Raw genomic sequence first — 17,443 nt, forward strand, 5'->3', positions numbered from 1 at the left:
ATGATCTCCCATTACATTTTCTAGGACAGATGTTGGGGAGGGGGTGTCTTTTCATTGAAATGGGGGGTGAAGTGGATTGTCCTTTGAGTTTCATTCAGACCGCTCTATGTAGAGTAAAAGTGAATTGATTGTTCTGAACCCATGACTAGAAAGAAAATGGCTTTCTACAAAACGTCTGCATTCCATTCTACCATCTGTTGGTGCCCTCACTCCTCCACTTTCTTAGGTGCTTATGTTGGTGTTTGCTCACCTTTGATAAGCAGTGGTCTGTCATGTAGATTTAACTCAAATGCTTTTCTGGACCACTTGTCAATCTCTACTAATACTGAATGATGGATGCTTTTTAACCCTCTGGTGTTTTGGGGGAAATCTCTGATGCTAATGATTTACAGAATGCCTTAATATCTATGCCATAGGGCTCTAAAAGTACTTTGCACTGAGATTTGCTTTATTTCATTCTTCAGGCATTTCACGACCCCGGTCAGACAGTGCTCCCCCCACGCCAGTAAATAGGCTGAGCATGCCCCAGAATACCGCTATCAACACAACTCCACCTCATAACCGAAGGCATCGGGCCGTGACTGTGAATAAGGCAACAATGAAAACCAGCACTGTAAGATGTTATGATTAGTACTTCAGTATTTTTCCATTTGATCTGTTTCTGAGTATGAAGGAATATAAAATTTCCTTAAAAATTTCTAATAGGGTGAAACTTTTTTCTTTTATTCAAATAGGTTAGCACTGTTCACACATCAAAAGTGCAGCACCAGCCGTCGTCCTCCACCTCTCCATTGTCTAGCCCAAACCAGACTAGTTCTGAGCCTCGACCACTACCAGCTCCTCACAGGCCAAAGGTTAACAGCATCTTGAACCTCTTTGGATCGTGGTTATTTGATGCAGCATTTGTTCACTGTAAACTTCATAATGGAATAAATAGAGACAGCAGCATGACTGGTAAATATTGCTGACCAAATATATGCAACTCTTTCCTTGCTTACTGACATTTCCTACCTGCAAGATTAATATTTGCTTAATCAAAAAGAAATAAATAACTTGATAAAGCACTCTATTATGGTTAACCCTTTCCAGCTGAACTAACCCAAACTGGCACCTTTGCTAGCAGCTCAGCAAAGATATCTCTTGAGCTTGGTTTTATCTTAGAAATAAAATATCACCTAGACTTTGTAGTACATACTTGTTAAATCAAATGTTACTAATTAGATAACCAGGCAGTTTCCACTATGTCAGATAGGAGACTGTTATTAAATAAAAGAAATGCAGTGTAGTGAGGGAGTTTCCCTTTGTGTCTTGGAAAAGCATCACTTTGAGTAAGAACAGTTTTTTCTTATAATGGCAGTGCTTTAATAAATTCACGTATGAAAAGACTGGCAGCATCATTGCAGATGCCGTTCTGCATCATGTAACTTCACTTGGTCTTAGTATGGGAGAACAGGATTTCTACATCTTCACAAAAGCAAAAGGTCAAGCAAAATCATTCACTTTCAGTGATGGTTAACCACATCAACAGACTGGTAGTTTTCAGTCCTCCTAACTGTTAGATTTATTTTTAGTACTCTAGAGTACCTGGTTTCCATGGTTAGATCTGTTTGAGATATGACATCTTGCAGAAGAAGTGCTCTCTGTATTGGTGGTGGTCTATTCAACATGTTCTTCATGTAATAGGTCAGATTTAGTGGTCTAAAGAAAAAATCAAATCAATTACCGGGTAGGAGAGGTTTGTATTAGCAAGTTTAGGTTTAGAGGTGGCACTCAATAGCAATTATACTGGCTAGCTTCCATGCATGTCCTGCCAGAAAATACGTTCTTAGATGTGTTAAGCTGATATGATGATATCATTCAGTGAGTTTTGCAGTGTTCATTCTAAATACGTATGTCAGGCATATAAGGCCTGATTTTCAGAGGTCCACCTGCAGAGTCCCTTAACTTCAGTAGGAAATATATGTTCTCAGTTTCTCTGAAAAATCAAGCCGGTAATACACATTTAGAGAGAGAGAAGTGGCTGAGCTTAGGAAAACTGAACAATTTAAGAGTAAATTCACACCTGCATGCGCAAGTGAGGGAACTAATACCATTCCCCTTTTAATAGGAGTTTCATACCACTTTAAACATTGAATTTACTGCTTGGTCTATTTGTTGGACTATTTTAAAAGTTTACAGGCAATCTCTTAGAACAAGGTGTAGATATAAATATAGTCTGAGCAATTTTTGAATAAAATGTGCATTGTTTTTCCAGTGTGCACAACAACTGAGCTGTATGTTTACTCCACTCACTTCCTTACAGATGCTCTTGCTGCGTGGGTTTTTATAAGTAGTTCTTACACATAAATTACTTTTACATACCAGTAAATGTCAGAGACCGAGAGAGAGACCAAGGAATAGTTTGGGGTGTTAACTAAAACATCTGGTCATCCAAAAATTGTAACTTGGTTGAAGTAAATCTTTCATTCTCCAAAGCTGCTCTGTGTTAGCCTAGCCAGTGGATATAAGTCCTATGCCATTAGAGCGAGAGTGTAATATTTGTGCCCCAGTGGAGGGACTTGACTTTCTGGATGATGCTTTGCAGTTGTTTCCTGCCTCCAGCAGTTAGACATAGCTCTCTGGATGGCTGAGGTAGACCTGTGTCTGTAGTTGAATAGGAAATTTTAACCCCTGCCTTTTTTGCCCATGAATGGAGTGCTTTGCAGTCAATTCTGTCCCTCTTTTATGCTCTCCAGAGCCCTACAGGAAGAGGCCAACCTTTGCCTGACATGTATTGCTGATTCCGTTAGCAAGAACTGCCCCGCAAGAAGGCACTTAAGATACAATGATGAAGATCCAGATAGATAGAAAATAGTGTTCTATTTCTAGTGTGTCCCTCTTTCTCTCAGTGGTAGCAGTTTGATTTGTGAGCAGAAACCTCCTGAATTTGGAAGTCAGACTCAGTCCATGCAATTCCTTGATTTCACTACTTGTGCATTTCTCCCATTCCCACAAGGAGGAGTGCCTTCTTGGGGACAGTCTTATTTACATCGTGATATCCGTTAAGGAGAAAGCTAATATAACACTCCCAGAAAATAAAAATCCTTTTCAGGGTCAGCCCTTTTGATTTTGAGACTCCCAAACCCTGTAGACTAGGGAAAATACAGTTCCTTTTCTTTTCAGAGTTATAGGTTGCCTGATCCTTTCTTCAGGGCAAGAGTGACTAGTCTAGCCCTGGCAGCTCCTGCATACAAATGGACTTAGGTCCACAGCAGCCAGCCTCTTAGGAGGCTCTAGTGGTTTGCCTTCATGTGAACTGACTGGTCACTGTGCCTCATGGCTTCTTACTTGAGTTTGCCTATATGCCTGGTGAGATACCTTTCTTCCTCATCTTCATACAAAAAGGAATGCAATCCAGGAAATTGAGTCATCTGGTAAAGATTCAAGCTCTAGTACAAAACAGATTCAGAACATACTCTTTGGTATGTCGAGGCATTTGGATTCTGACCCGTTCTGTATTGAACCTGAAGTCAGTAAAAAGTCCCTTCTCCACTTGCTGCCCTGCTGAATGAAGACTCGAGCTCCATGACTCAAGCTGTCCAGGTAGTTTGCTTTGTGCTGGCCACCTACAGACTATTTGCCTGTACAATAATCCATCTTGCTGAAACCCCTCTCTTCTTCATTCTGGGTCAGTATTGATCGTTAGGGGCCTTTGGCTTTCAGTTCATCACAGTGGCTTGTATGCTTATGACTTGTCTGCACATACACTAGCACTTAAATAACTACATCGGTTGTAATTCATGCCTGTTGTGATATCAGTGCAGAAATGTTAATAGTTTTTTTTTTAAATATTTTATAACACTTTTAGTGCTCAGGAGATCTTAGTTGCACAGTGTTAGCCAGACATCTTCATCATATAGATGAGTAACACCACAGAGCTATGCTTCTGTCTCCATCTGATGGTTGAAGGACTTACACCTACTTTGTGGAATGGAATAGAGGGAATTTGAAGTAACCAAAATAGAGGTGGGAAATTACCACTAGTAGCATTAAAATTGTACTTAATCCTTCAGATGGTCACACTTGCAACTTTCCCTGTTGAAAGGATCCTGAAGACCTTTTTGTTTCCCAGAATTCTATACTTACCTTATTTGTATTGTGTGAGACACCTAGAATGCTTCAGCATGTGCCAGGTCCCATATAAATAAAATGCTGTCTAGCTAAGGCTGAGAGAGCATCCCAACCCGGGTAGACAAATTTGCGCTAGCAGGGCTTGAGCTAGTGCGCTAAAAATAGCAGTGTGGATGTTGTTGCACCAGCAGAGGCTTGGGCTCACCACCCAAGCTCAGACCCCTATCCTCCCTGACTTTTTGAGTCCAAGCTTGGGTGGCTAGCTCGAGCTTCCACCAGTGCAGCAAGATCCACACTGCTGCTGCTATGAGTCTGTGTACCCGAGCAGAGAGGCTGCTGCCAGAGAGCAACACAGTGTGTTCTGCCATACGAACAAGGTGCATTCTGACATTCTACTCACTGGAGAACATGGGCAATTTCAAAAAGATCCCTTTATTAAACTTTGTGTCACACATCACTTCTTCTCCCATCCTACGATAGATTCCTTGTGATGGTCTTTAAGGCTCGATCTTCCATGAAACAAGGAGGCAAAAAGCTGTCGGTCATAGCCAGTATAAAGGAGCCAACCCATAAACGTTCTCCTCAGTTCTTTGTCTCCTTGTCCTAGAACTCCATACCTCATGACTCCGCTTTAATTTTTTTCTCTAACACTCTCTCGTTCCATAGGGAAGGCAAGAATGAGAAAAATGTGGCTGTTGGGGAGAAAAAGGGAGAGGGAGGGTTGGACAGCAAGCAAATAAGCTTTCCTACAGATTCCACAGCTGGATCACAGCTAAAAGCATCTTTGGTCAAACAGGAGAGAATCTTCTAAGGATCTAGCAGGAAAACTGTCCCTTCCACCTAACCTTCTCATGACCAGAGGGGAGTTTAGGGTCAGCCTGCCTCCTTTGGCAAACATGAGCTGTTCCTACAGATCATCTGGCTCCTTCAACATGGCATGACTTTTCTGCTTGTTTAGGCAGCCAGCCTCCAAACTCCTCCCTGAGCTGAGATCTCTCTGCAGTCTTTGTTTGAATGACAGATTACTAGCCACCACAGCAGCTGGCAAGGTAAACCCAAATGTAATGAACCCTTTCTGTTTTCAGGGGCTCTGACTCTCTGATTTTGGACCTTCATTCACAATGAATGCAGTCACTGCCCCTTTTCAGCCAGTTCAGATTAATCTTTGCTGTCATTGGGAAAACTTACAATGATGTCCCTTGCACAGCTGAGTATAGCCTGCAACATCTCTTAAGTTATTTTGAAGCAGTCCATTCTTGTCTGCTTCTGCTGTGGGGTATGTGTGGCATGTCTTCCTTCAAGCAAAGAGTATTAATGAGACTCCACTTCAGGGTAACTTCTGTATAATTCTGAGTACATCTGACTCTGAGTACATCTGGAGGATCTTTTGCCACTGCATTCTCAGGCCTATCTTTCAACATGATCTCTTGCATTCTGACTCAGAAGCAGCAACTTGTCTGCTGGCTAGCCAAGATTCTTATGCTTTGGGGGTCCTATGTCAGTTAGTGCAGGAATTCAGTGGACTGAGTTGCATTCCAGCTGGCTAGAAATTTCCATCTCTGATAAGAGATTGATGATATTAAGATCTACTGCTTCATAATATGCATCCAAAAGACTTACCTTCCTTTCTTCCTTTTATGAAGTCTTGGAGTAAAGGAGAAGTGATCTGTTCTAGAATCAGGCACTTGCTTTGTGGGGAAAGTCAGTTTTTTGTGTGTCTCATTCTCTAGAATTAGATCACATGGCAGGTCCCCACTCCAAGGACTGTTCCTTCATTAGTCTGTCTGATGTCCAGTTCGTCTTTCTGTCAGCAGAGCTGCCCATTAGCTGCTGGTGGCTAATTACTTGATCAACAATAGATATTAATTTCTCCTCTGTATGCTGTAACTGCTTCAGTAATTTTAAATTCAGTGAGGAATTCTGTATGACTTTTTATGCAACATGCTGGGCAGCAGATACCTTCAGCTGTGCAGTTTGGAAACTCCAGATGGGTGATGCATTGGATCTCAGTAATTGGTCGGCTTGCTATCCTGGCTGCCTTAGAACAAATGCTTCCCCTCAGTTGTGTAATGTCAGCTGCTAACGAGTTTTTCTTGGGCATTTGGGAAACCCTGAAAGGATATCCCCTGAGTGCTACAGTCATGGCTGAGTCTATTTTCTTAATAGAGCTTTGCTCTGCTGAGTTCTCCAGACCATGTGTCAAGTAAAATGTAATGATGTTAACCCAGCCCTCTTGACAATTTATCTTTTAAGACTAAATTTCTTTTAGCGCATGTGGGATGATATCCCTTGGGTCCAGTTAACAGACAGAGAGATTTGATTGCCTCTTGTAGTATGTCTACACTGTGATGATAAACCTACGACACCAAGTCTCAGAGCCCGGGTCAGCAGGGTTGGGTTACATGGCTTTAAAATTGCAGTGTAGACAGTGAAAGACACTCTCAGAGCATCCGTTGCCTCGGGGAATCTCATGTTTCCTAAAAGTGCAGCTTCTGTGTGGAATTAAAATCTAGAGCCAGAGAAAATAGGGAGATCAAACTTCAACTACATATGATGGGGAGCTTGCTGTGCCCAGCCTCTGATCCATGCAAGCGGGACTCATCCTTCCAGTATGCCAGTCTCAGAATAAGTCGGCTGCCTATGAGCCTCAGTCCTTGGGGGCAACTAATAGGATGAACCAAGATTCTTTTCATAAGTTATCTGAAGACCGTGCATCGAGTTCTCCAGGTAGGGAATCTGCCTCAAAGAAGTCGCAGTTGCGGATGACTTCGGCACTCGTCAGTCTCCTACTCAATACCTACGAGGTTGCTTGTTCCGCAGGTTCCAGGGCACTGTTAAGCTTAAAGACTTAAAACTATCAGGCTCCAATAAGCCATCAGGTGTCTCTGCTCACTCGATACTGAAGATGTTCACTCAGGCCCCATCTGGACTCCCCTTGGAGTGTTTGAGACTCAGTACTGTCAACTCCCTCAGCCACCATCAATTCAACTCAGGCTATGAACACTGTATCTATGACACTCTGTATCACAGGAGTTTAGTTTTCCCTAAGACCTTGCTGTGTCTGAGACACCTGGCTCGCCATTGCTCAGCTGTGATCTGGTCTCGGTACCAAAGACCTCTAGATCCTCAAACACTTGTCCAGTACACTCATGTTTCTTCCAGTGCTCCACAATGTCGTAGTGATTTGGAAGAGGAAGATTTTGATGAAGACCATGCCTTGGTTTCTCAAATACTGTCCAAGGCTCTCGTTTCCATCCCCAGAGAGGCTTTTTTTCAGAGTCTCTGAGGAAATGGATCTCGCTTGTGAGAAATGTCCACAACCACCATCTTGTTGGTATGAGCACTCATACCAATGGATGCCTCCACCCATGCTACATGCATCACCCCCTTGGCCATACTGAGGCCACCAGGGGTCCCAGTATTGCCAGCAATTCTTTAGCACCTTGAACACCACCTGATGGAGAGAGACAACTTTCATCACCCTTCCTCTCTAGGAGACCAGAACCTCAGGAAGAAACCACTGAGGAACAGGAAGCTATGGCTGATAAAGAGGTCTCTCCGTCAGCCAGCAACTCCTCTTCTTCATCCATGGATGAAGCGGTTATGCAACCTCTACCATCTCTGGCTGTTGATTTTGAGCAGTTTCAAGACCTTATCAAGAGAGTTGATATACAGAGCCCTCTTGAGGATGTTAAAGAATCACATCATAAGCTGCTTGACATCTTTCATACAGCTTCATCTGCCTGAGTTACCCTGCCTGTTAACCTTTGCAGGGTTCAGGAGGGCTCCATTATCTGACACCCAAGCCACAATTCTGCCTATGTGCAAGAGAGCAGATAAGAAATATTATGTCCATTCTAAGGACTCAGAATTTTTATTTTCTCATACCTTACCTAACTCCTTGGTGGTTGAGGCAGTTAATAAACATGGAAAGCAGCACCACTCTAAATCTGTGCCCTATATAAAGATCATAAGCACCTTGACCTGTTTGATACTTATCAGCTGCTTATCATACTTATCAGCTGCTTTACAATTCAGAATCACCAACTTCTAGGCATTGATGGCAAAGTACAACCATACCAATTATACCAGGCTTAACTCCTTTATTGAGCATCTACCAGCAGAACATAGAGAGCAATTGTAGAATGCTAAGTGCTCACCAGACCATCTCTGCAGGCCTCTCTTGATGCTGCTGATACTGCCACTCTGATTTCTATGGTAGTAGTTATGAGGAGGGCCTCCTTACTTCAGGTCCCGGGATTTCCAAAGGAGGTCCAGAATATGGTTGAAGACCTTTCTTTTGATGGCACTTAACTGTTTGTTGACAGCACAGACGAATCTTTGTACACATTAAAGGATTCCAGGGACCACTTTGTATTCTCTGGGGATCTATAACCTGCCTGCAGGAGAAAGTCTAGTAAGTCTCAGGCAGGGCAGAATTTGCTCAAGCCATGCTCTTTACTTGCTCCTCTCTGCCCCCAACATATGCCTTACTCTAGGGGATGTGATGTGAGGAGTCAGGGTCCAGCTGTGGGAATTCCCAGCGGTTTGTTTCCAGAATATCGCTGAGGGACTGCATCTCAGCTCATGATCTGTCCCAAAATATTTAGAGAAGGAGTTTTTACAAGGTAAGTAATTTTTCCCTTACTGGTAATTCTTTGAAGTTTTCCCTCTCTTCCACCTTTCCTTGGGAATTGCGTCTAAGGTGTTGAATCTTTGTCATTATTCTGCTACCTGTTTATTTCTGCGTTGGAAGTTTGACTGAGATGGAAGTGGGTAGGCTTGTACATTTATAATGCCCTTTGTTAAGGATTCTTTGTCATCTTGCTTCCTGGAAACTGGAGCCATAACACTTTAGTATAAAGAATTTGTGGTTGGGGAAAGAGGAAAATTGGGGCAAGCAGCATTACTGGTAAGTAACTTTCCCATGTGGGTTCACCCAAAGTAAGCAAGTCTTATGATTATTGTACTAGTGTAGTCCTGTAATATACTTCATGTACAGCATGTAAAGCCCTGGATGGGATGATTTAGTTGGGGTTGGTCCTGCTTTGAGCAGGGGGTTGGACTAGATGACCTCCTGAGGTCCCTTCCAACCCTGAGATTCTATGATTCTATGATAGTTCAGGAGAAGCACAGCTTGAGCTGGGATGGGTTAATACATTTATTTAAAGATCAAATGTACATTAATATGAACACAACTAAACATTATTAGTATTTTGTAGATTTCTTTGTTCATTGTTTTGCATGGTACTTTCAAAACCATAATTTTGGACCTGAATGCCAATTTCCTGTGTGTTTAACAAGCTTGCTATGTCATAAAGCTTTTAATCTATTTTTTAAAAAAAGCCAAAAGCTTCTTAACTTATATTACAATTTCACCATCTTTAAAGTATTTTATAACTACTGCTGTCCTTTTGATTTGTTTCCATTTTATTTCTATTATCTTGCAGCATCTTTTATCCAAATTCTTCTTTCTTATAAATCTTGTAAGTAGGAACCAGTAGCTTTTCCTTAATTGCAGTCATGTTTTTTTTTCTTTTTCATAATCCCATATTTTTATTTGTAATGTCATTGTCATTGTCTCTTGTAGCTTTTGCACTTTTACTTGGGAAAGACAAGTAATTTTTTTGTGTGTATGTTTTTTGAATGGGGAAGATTGTTGGCAAAAGCAAATTAATCTGCCTGAATCAGTCCCATCATTTATGTACTATAGTCTGTGATCATGTCATGAATTTCAGGACTTTGCACTAACCATGTTTTGTTTTGTTTTTTAACTTAAAGCTTATTTTTATACAGACCTAATGTTTGATTTGTATGCATTGTGCATGTAGTGTTTTTTGTTTTTTTTTTCCCAACTATACTATATTGCTGGATAGCTAGGACACAAATGGCTCATGGGAAGATGCATAAAGATTTGTGCTTATTTGTCACCTTAAAGATTTTTCTAGAATAAGTAACAAACATCAAATAGTTTACACCCAAGCATTTTAAAAAGAAAAACTGAGAAAAGACTTTTGTTAGGAACTTTCTAAAAATTAACCCTCCATATAATTTTGTAAATAATGTAACTGGCAAAGCATAATCAGGACTTCTGTTAGTACAACTTCAAACTCCTCATCCTTTGCAAATCTGATTTTTTCCCCCCTGCAGTGTCCCAGGCCCTAAATTGTGTCTGTTACTAGTGGAATTCTGATGTGCTTCTTCACAAAACCAAACTAGCCGCTATGGTTTTTGAAGTAATACTGGCACGATTGCCTTTCCTGAAAATCACAAGCAATGTGCTGTTCCAGTCTTTGGGGATCCCACAGGGAAGTGGTTCTTCTGTTGCCCAGGGAGTACACAGTACATCCTTCTTGGCTGCCACTCCAGAAGAAATAATGGGGCAAGCAAAGTGCCTAGCTTTCTCCATGTTGTGCACGTGGCACTGACGTAGGGGCTAGGGATATCTCTAAGAGGAATTCATAAACTACATTTGTTATATCACTCTCAGATATATTCTGCAGGAAAAGAAAACAGTGCTAAAGAATGACCAACCCCAGTTAGGTCCATGGGGCCACCCAAAGCCATTTTGGTATTTTAGAAATGTTTGTAGAGTATTTAAAAACTTTCATTAATACTGTGAAGTAGCCACTAGGCAACTTCCCAGTTTCCTGGTAGCTGACACCCGGGACTGGCTAACTTCAAAGATTCCCATGGCAATTACAGGCACTGACCAGATTATAACAGCAACTTTCAACACATTCAGACATGTCCCACCTCTCTCACAGCCATCCCTTTCACTCTGATATGGGTCCTGTCTCTCTCCTGACTTCTGGAAATAGGCAGGAGACTTACTTCAACAGTAGAGGCCAGAGGGATAAGCTGGGCCAGAGTAGCTCTGTGCTCAAGAGACAGCCAAAAAAATCGGAGTCAGGAAGCATAAAAGTAGTCCTCTGCTTTTTTGGGGGGGGCGGGAGGGGAATGGAACAACTTCAGATAGTGACAAGATAGCTTAGGAGATGGGAAGGGAAATTAGAATGTCTACTTTTCTAAAGGGGAAGAGGAGGCGGGAAGCGAGATGAGGGGTATGGTGGATCTTTTTGTTTGCGCACAACTCAGGGAATTGGACTGATGCACACCGATGCGCACATACTCAACATACGTGTACTCTTCTTCAGTACACAATGCTGAGGGTGAATATACTTATACATAGGGTCTGAAGAATTAATCACTCCTGTGTTAGGGAAGAAATCAAATACCCTGAAATAGGTTTTTAAACAGAGGCAGTGATTCAAATACAGTAAACTAGCAGCTTCATCATAATCCCTAAATTTGACATGATCTTTGTGTCCTGGATCCCATGAGCCTGTTTTGTATGTTGACAAACACAATGAAAACTCTCTTACTTTTTCTCTTTCCAGCTATAGCAACCCAAGCTAGCATGGAGTTTCGTCGGAAAGGATCGCAAATGTCAACAGACACCATGACTTCCAATTCCACATTTGATTCAAGTGACTTTCCTGATAACTATGAAGCAGGAAGAGCAGAGGCATGTGGAACACTATGTAGGATATTTTGTAGCAAGAAGACTGGGGAGGATATACTGTCAGCTTACTTATCCCGGTACTAAAGCATCTTCCAGTTGCTTTCTTGCTATAATTTTGTGGTGAAAATCTAACTTATTTTGAGTAAACAGCATCCAGTTTGCTTCTGAATCTTGTAATGCCAATCAGTGGATAATTGTTCAGGTCTTTAAAGATGCTGTATCTAGGAGGGATTTCTTGCCCTCTCTCATGACCTCAGTTATATCAGGGTTTTCTTGAGGATGCAGAATATGTCCCTTCCTTTTGATGGTCTTATTTGGCTCTTCCATGATGATCTTTTCTCTTCTCTTATCCACTGTAAGACTAAAATTTTTTTTACTACACAGACACAAGGCATGTTTGTGTATTAGACGTTGAAAGATGTTCCTATATGGTCTCCAGTTTTACAAAAATGAAGCCACGTAGGCTTAAATTTGAGTTTGGAAATATCATGAGATGTTCTCTTCCAGAACCATTATGATTAGGACTGTCAAGCAATTAATGGTGCGATTAATTGCGCTGTTAAACAATAATAGAATTCCATTTATTAAAATATTTTAGGATGTTTTCTACATTTTTCAAATATATTTCAATTACAACACAGAATACAAAGTGTACAATGCTCACTTTATATTTAGTTTTGATTACAAATATTTGCACTGTAAAAAACAAAAGAAATATTTTTCAATTCACCTAATACAAGTACTGTAGTACAATCTCTTTATCATGAAAGTTGAACTTACAAATGTAGAATTATGTGTTTAAAAACAAAAAGCAAAAAAAAAACCCCCGCATTCAAAAATAAACCAATGTAAAACTTTAGAGCCTACAAATCCACTTAGTCCTACTTCCTGTTCAGCCAATCGCTCAAACAAACCAATTTGTTTACATTTGCAGGAGATAATGCTGCCTGCTTCTTGTTTACAATGTCACCTGAAACTGAGAACAGGCATTCGCATGACACTGTTGTAGCCAGTGTCACAAGCTATTTACATGCCAGATGCGCTAAAGATTAATATGTTCTTTTATGCATCAGTCACCATTCCAGAGGACATGCATCCATGCTGATGACTGCTTCTGCTCACTAACAATCCAAAGCAGTGTGGACCAACAAATACTCATTTTTGGCATCTAACTCAGATAATGAAAAAAGCAGAAAGTTGATTTTGGTTTGGTTCAGGTTCTGTAGTTTCTGCATCAGAATGTTACTGTTTTAAGACTCCTGAAAGTATGCTCCACACCTTGTCCCTCTCAGATTGTGGAAGGCACTTCAGAGTCTTAAACCTTGGGTGGAGTGCTGTAGCTATCTTTAGAAATTTCACATTGGTACCTTCTTTGCATTTTTGTCAAATCTGCAGTGAAAGTGTTCTTAAAATCAAACATGTGCTGGGTCATTATCTGAGACTGCCATAACACGTAATATATGGCAGAATGCGGGTAAAACAGAGCTGGAGACATACTATTCTCCCACAAGGAGTTCGGTCACAAATGTAATTATTATTTTTTTTAATAAGCATCAGCATGGAAGCATGTCCTCTGGAATGGTGCCTGACGCATGAAGGGACATACAAATATTAAGCTAATCTAGCATGTAAATATCTTGCAATGCCTGTTCTCACTTTCAGGTGACATTGTAAATAAGAAGCGGGCAACATTATCTCCTGTAAATGTAAATAAAATTGTTTGTCTTAGCGAAGAAGTAGGACTGAGTGGACTTGTAGGCTTTCAAGTTTTACTTCTTTTGTTTTTGAGTGCAGTTATGTACCAAAAAAAATCTATATTTGTAAGTTGCACTTTCATGTTAAAAAGATAGCACTACGGTACTTGTGTGAGGTGAATTGAAAAATACTATTTCTTTTATCATTTTTATAGTGCAAATATTTGTAATCAAAAACAGTATAAAGTGAGCACTGTACATTTTGTATTTTGTGGAAGATTCACGCAACCAACAGGTGGGAGGGAAATATTTTTTTTAAAGCAGGAATGGCAAAACCCCAAAACCTATGCATGAGGACTCAGTAGAAAGTATCGCAGGCTGGATAAAAGTAGTCATTTAAACCAAAATAGATTTTTTTTTTTATACTTGTTGTTTACTTTTCATTTTATATTGCTAAATTGAATGCTTTATATTTTTTTCTTTAGTTTTCTAAACGTTAGTAGAAACATCTGTAAAAATCTGAAATTCTACTAAGGAATTCAAACAAAATTGGTAAGACTCTAACCTGTGCTATATTTGTGACCAACATCACCTTCCAAATATGAACTTCCCACAAATCAAAGCTGAAATGCTTTGATCTGGCTATCTTACTCCATCAGGGTTTGCAGTCTGAAGTCAATGGAATATGTGCTCCGAAGTCATTTAGGAGCATTTAAAAATTCCACCCTTAGGTGCATATGGATTCAGGAGCATAACTGTAGGCTCCTGCTTAATGAAACATTTTGGTCTGAATTTTAATTTAAAAGGTTAAAAATAGTTATTGACTAATGACCAGTCTAACTGCTAATGCAAAGGCTCTTGTTGTATAAACCATTTAATCCTGACTCTCTCTTTCAGATTTTACATGCTTTTAATTCAGGGTTTGCAGATAGCAGATTTCATTTGCCACCCAGTGCTGGCCAGCATTATTCTAAACTCTCCTCCGTTGTTCTGCTGCGACCTGAAAGGGATTGATGTTGTGGTTCCTTACTTCATTTCTGCCCTTGAAACAATTTTACCTGACAGGTAAAATACTTTTTTTTTTCTTTTTTTTTTCCCCCCATGTAGATGTCAAAAGAAAAATTGTGACATGTTACTTGTGAATAGTTTTCATTAGTGCATTCTAAACTGTACCCTGAGGGTCATTGACCCAGTAAATATATGTTAAACAGCAACATTAGTGCTTGGTAATAACTCTGGCTTTATAATGATAATCATAGTGCATACAGGCTCTTGCATTTCCTTACCTTTAACAAGGCTTGGCGGATTTGATTTTTTTTATATGTATATAATTTTGATGGATAATAATATTTATTTTAAAGCATTTTTTATTTTTAATTATTTAAGTTTTTGCATTTCTGGGAAATTATGGGCAGCTCAGCCAGTAAGGGAGTCAGACAATAATTATTTAATTGATTCTGTATGTTGAGATTCAAAATGTTCAAGCTTTATAAAAGTTAAAACCCAAATTGCCAACATCACATGTCAAAATATACAAAGTAAATATCCTTAAATCAACTTTAATAACTTGTCAAACAGTATTTTTCTTTCTTTTCCTAGCTGTACATTTTGATTAATATTGCTGGAAATATTTATTGTCTGTTTGTGTGTGCACAGTGAAATCAACACTTACCAATTAAAAATCGAATCCCTCCAAGCCTAGCTTTAACTAATTGTTATTGGGGTTTTGACCCAATAATGGCATGTTACCTTTCCAAAGAATATAATGTTCTTGTCTCTGGGGTGCCCATGAGAATCCAGCAAACCTCTGCTTGGGAGCATGTTTAATTCTGTGGGCAAGTTTAATGATAGAAAAGTAAGGGAGTTGTCATTTTGATTGATAAAAATCTACTGAATCATAATATCTTCGTGGGTGGAGGAAGCTGCTAACACAATGCTACTGAATGTGACAAACCTAGAATAATTATGTAGATATGTATTCAAGAACATGTTTAAAAATCAACTTTTAAAAATTATTCTTTAACACAGACATGTCAGACATGCACTCCTCACAACGTTAAATTGTGGCCCTCAATTGCCAAGGCTTTGTTATCAGGCAATGCTCAGAACATGATCCCTGATTAATTTTTTGAATGTTACGGATGACTATAAATGGAAGGAGCACTTCACGTTGATTTGCCATGATAGGCAAAAAAAGTGATTCGGTCGTATTGATTATCAGCTTGCTTTATTATACCAAAAGAGTTGTAATGAGACTCTGGTTAAGATGTCTGCATCCAGCCAGAAATTACTTGAATCCATCTATAATTGGTATGCACATAGTTATATAACATACATAACATAACACAATGAATTATAATCAAAATAACTTATTACAAAATCCTTGTTTTTTACTTTTGGTCTTGATAATTTTCAGGCATCAATGGGGAGACAGAGTACTGACTAGTAGCTAAATCTTTGGAAAATACCCCAATAGGGGAGTTGGTTAAGCTCAATGGCACCTTACTATAAGAAGTGCACTCATAAACTGAATTTGGTAAGGTTAGAGAAAAAGTACATCAAGAAAAAGTTGAAGATGCTGGGACAATGGCCAGCTGTCGGCAAGACTCACCTTATATTAGGTCCCAGGGCATGCATTGCAAAAAGAACACCTGCTTCTTTTGTTGTATAGAAGCACACACCTGAACACTTGTTGCCCTTTAAAAGTGATACCTAGATGTTGTCTTTGAAAAACAGATGAATGTGTTTGAAGTCCTTTTCGAAGGGGCACAGGATTTGCAAGACCAGTTCCACACATCCAGTGTACGTTCTGCTCTTAATGACCTATTGCCACATGATGGGGAGCTGCAATACTGCAGAATGGATCAAGCAATTCAGTGAGGTTGAATCGACGAATCAGCCAACTTTTGAGATAGTGCAGCAATATATGAACATGATTGAGTCTTTGCTACCCTTTATTTGATCTGTCAGGACTACTAATTGGAATTTGCACTTTGCAGCACTGGAAGACTTTGAAATATTTTTTGCCAACTATTCTGCAATGGTTGCCTGGGGCTTCGCTGAAATAAGAGGTTTAGAAAAGTCTGACCCTGACAACGGGGAGGAATTTTGAAAAGGAAATTGGGTTGTTAAAAGATCACTAGCTCCTTTCTGTGTGCTTGGTTCAGGCGAAGCCATAAAATATGGAAACGTGGAAAACAGGCATTAAAAGTTTTTTGGGAGGAAAGGGGAGTTGTGGGCATAACACAGCTTCCAAATGGCCTTTCCCAGTTTTTCCTGGCAACCTCAGAACTACATCACTTACTGTTGCACCCCAACCCCAGATTTTGAGTGACTTCCCCAGAAATAACCAAGCACCGGCTAGACTCATTAGGTGCTGTCAAATGCCAAAAAGGGGCAATTTTAAAGCTACCGTTGAGCTTGCTCGGACTGGCAACCCATTCACATATGACAGACAGGAGCTCATTAATATTTTGATGAAAGTAGTCTTCAGTGATGAGATAGCTAAAAATGTCAGTTGAATGGATACTTTGGGTCATGACTTGTATGAAGCCTTCAAAATCCAAAGAATTATCGTGGGCTACAATCAAGAAAAACAGCCTAAAGTTGTGCTTGAATGCAAAGAAGAAAATCAGAGTGAAGATGGCAGGGACTATTACAGAGCTAACTGCAGACAGGTCATTATTTTGCTAGTCTCCTGGTTGTGTCTAGATCTGTGTGATGTTGATATGTGTGAGACTTTGGGAAAGTATGAGCCTTCTTCAACATTGTTTTAACCCCGATGCTGGGGAACAGATCACTGTATATCCCTCAGAGATACTCCTATTGGTCAGACCATTAAAAGCTGCCACACTGCTGGGTTACTGCGCCCTTTCAGGATGTGACACTACTGAAAGATTGACTGGAAAAAATCAAAATATCTTACTGGAAGGCATTTGATTCAGCCTCCAAATACACTCTCTCACTCTGAAGGTGCATAGGATGGCTGAGACTTTTCCCACTAAGAACATAAGAACGGCCATACTAGGTCAGACCAATGATCCATCTAGCCTGGTATCCTGTCTTCTGACATTGGCCAATGCCAGGTGCTCCAGAAGGAATGAACAGAAAAGGA

General features: G+C 40.1%; 1 protein-coding gene across 6 annotated transcripts in view; it reads left to right on the forward strand.

Moving 5' to 3' along the window:
* The window catches only part of RALGAPB (Ral GTPase activating protein non-catalytic subunit beta), a 142,874-nt gene that overhangs the window by 48,912 nt on the left and 76,519 nt on the right, over positions 1 to 17,443 (forward strand). For all 6 annotated transcript variants that reach the window (XM_039498169.1, XM_039498168.1, XM_039498170.1 and 3 more), the window contains 4 exons: positions 465 to 613; positions 735 to 954; positions 11,511 to 11,712; positions 14,227 to 14,394. In XM_039498169.1, coding sequence (XP_039354103.1) covers positions 465 to 613; positions 735 to 954; positions 11,511 to 11,712; positions 14,227 to 14,394 — 739 coding nt within the window. The remainder of the gene's footprint in view (positions 1 to 464; positions 614 to 734; positions 955 to 11,510; positions 11,713 to 14,226; positions 14,395 to 17,443) is intronic.

This window comes from Mauremys reevesii, linkage group 13 (assembly GCF_016161935.1).
Source record: "Mauremys reevesii isolate NIE-2019 linkage group 13, ASM1616193v1, whole genome shotgun sequence".
Lineage (NCBI taxonomy): Eukaryota > Metazoa > Chordata > Testudines > Geoemydidae > Mauremys > Mauremys reevesii.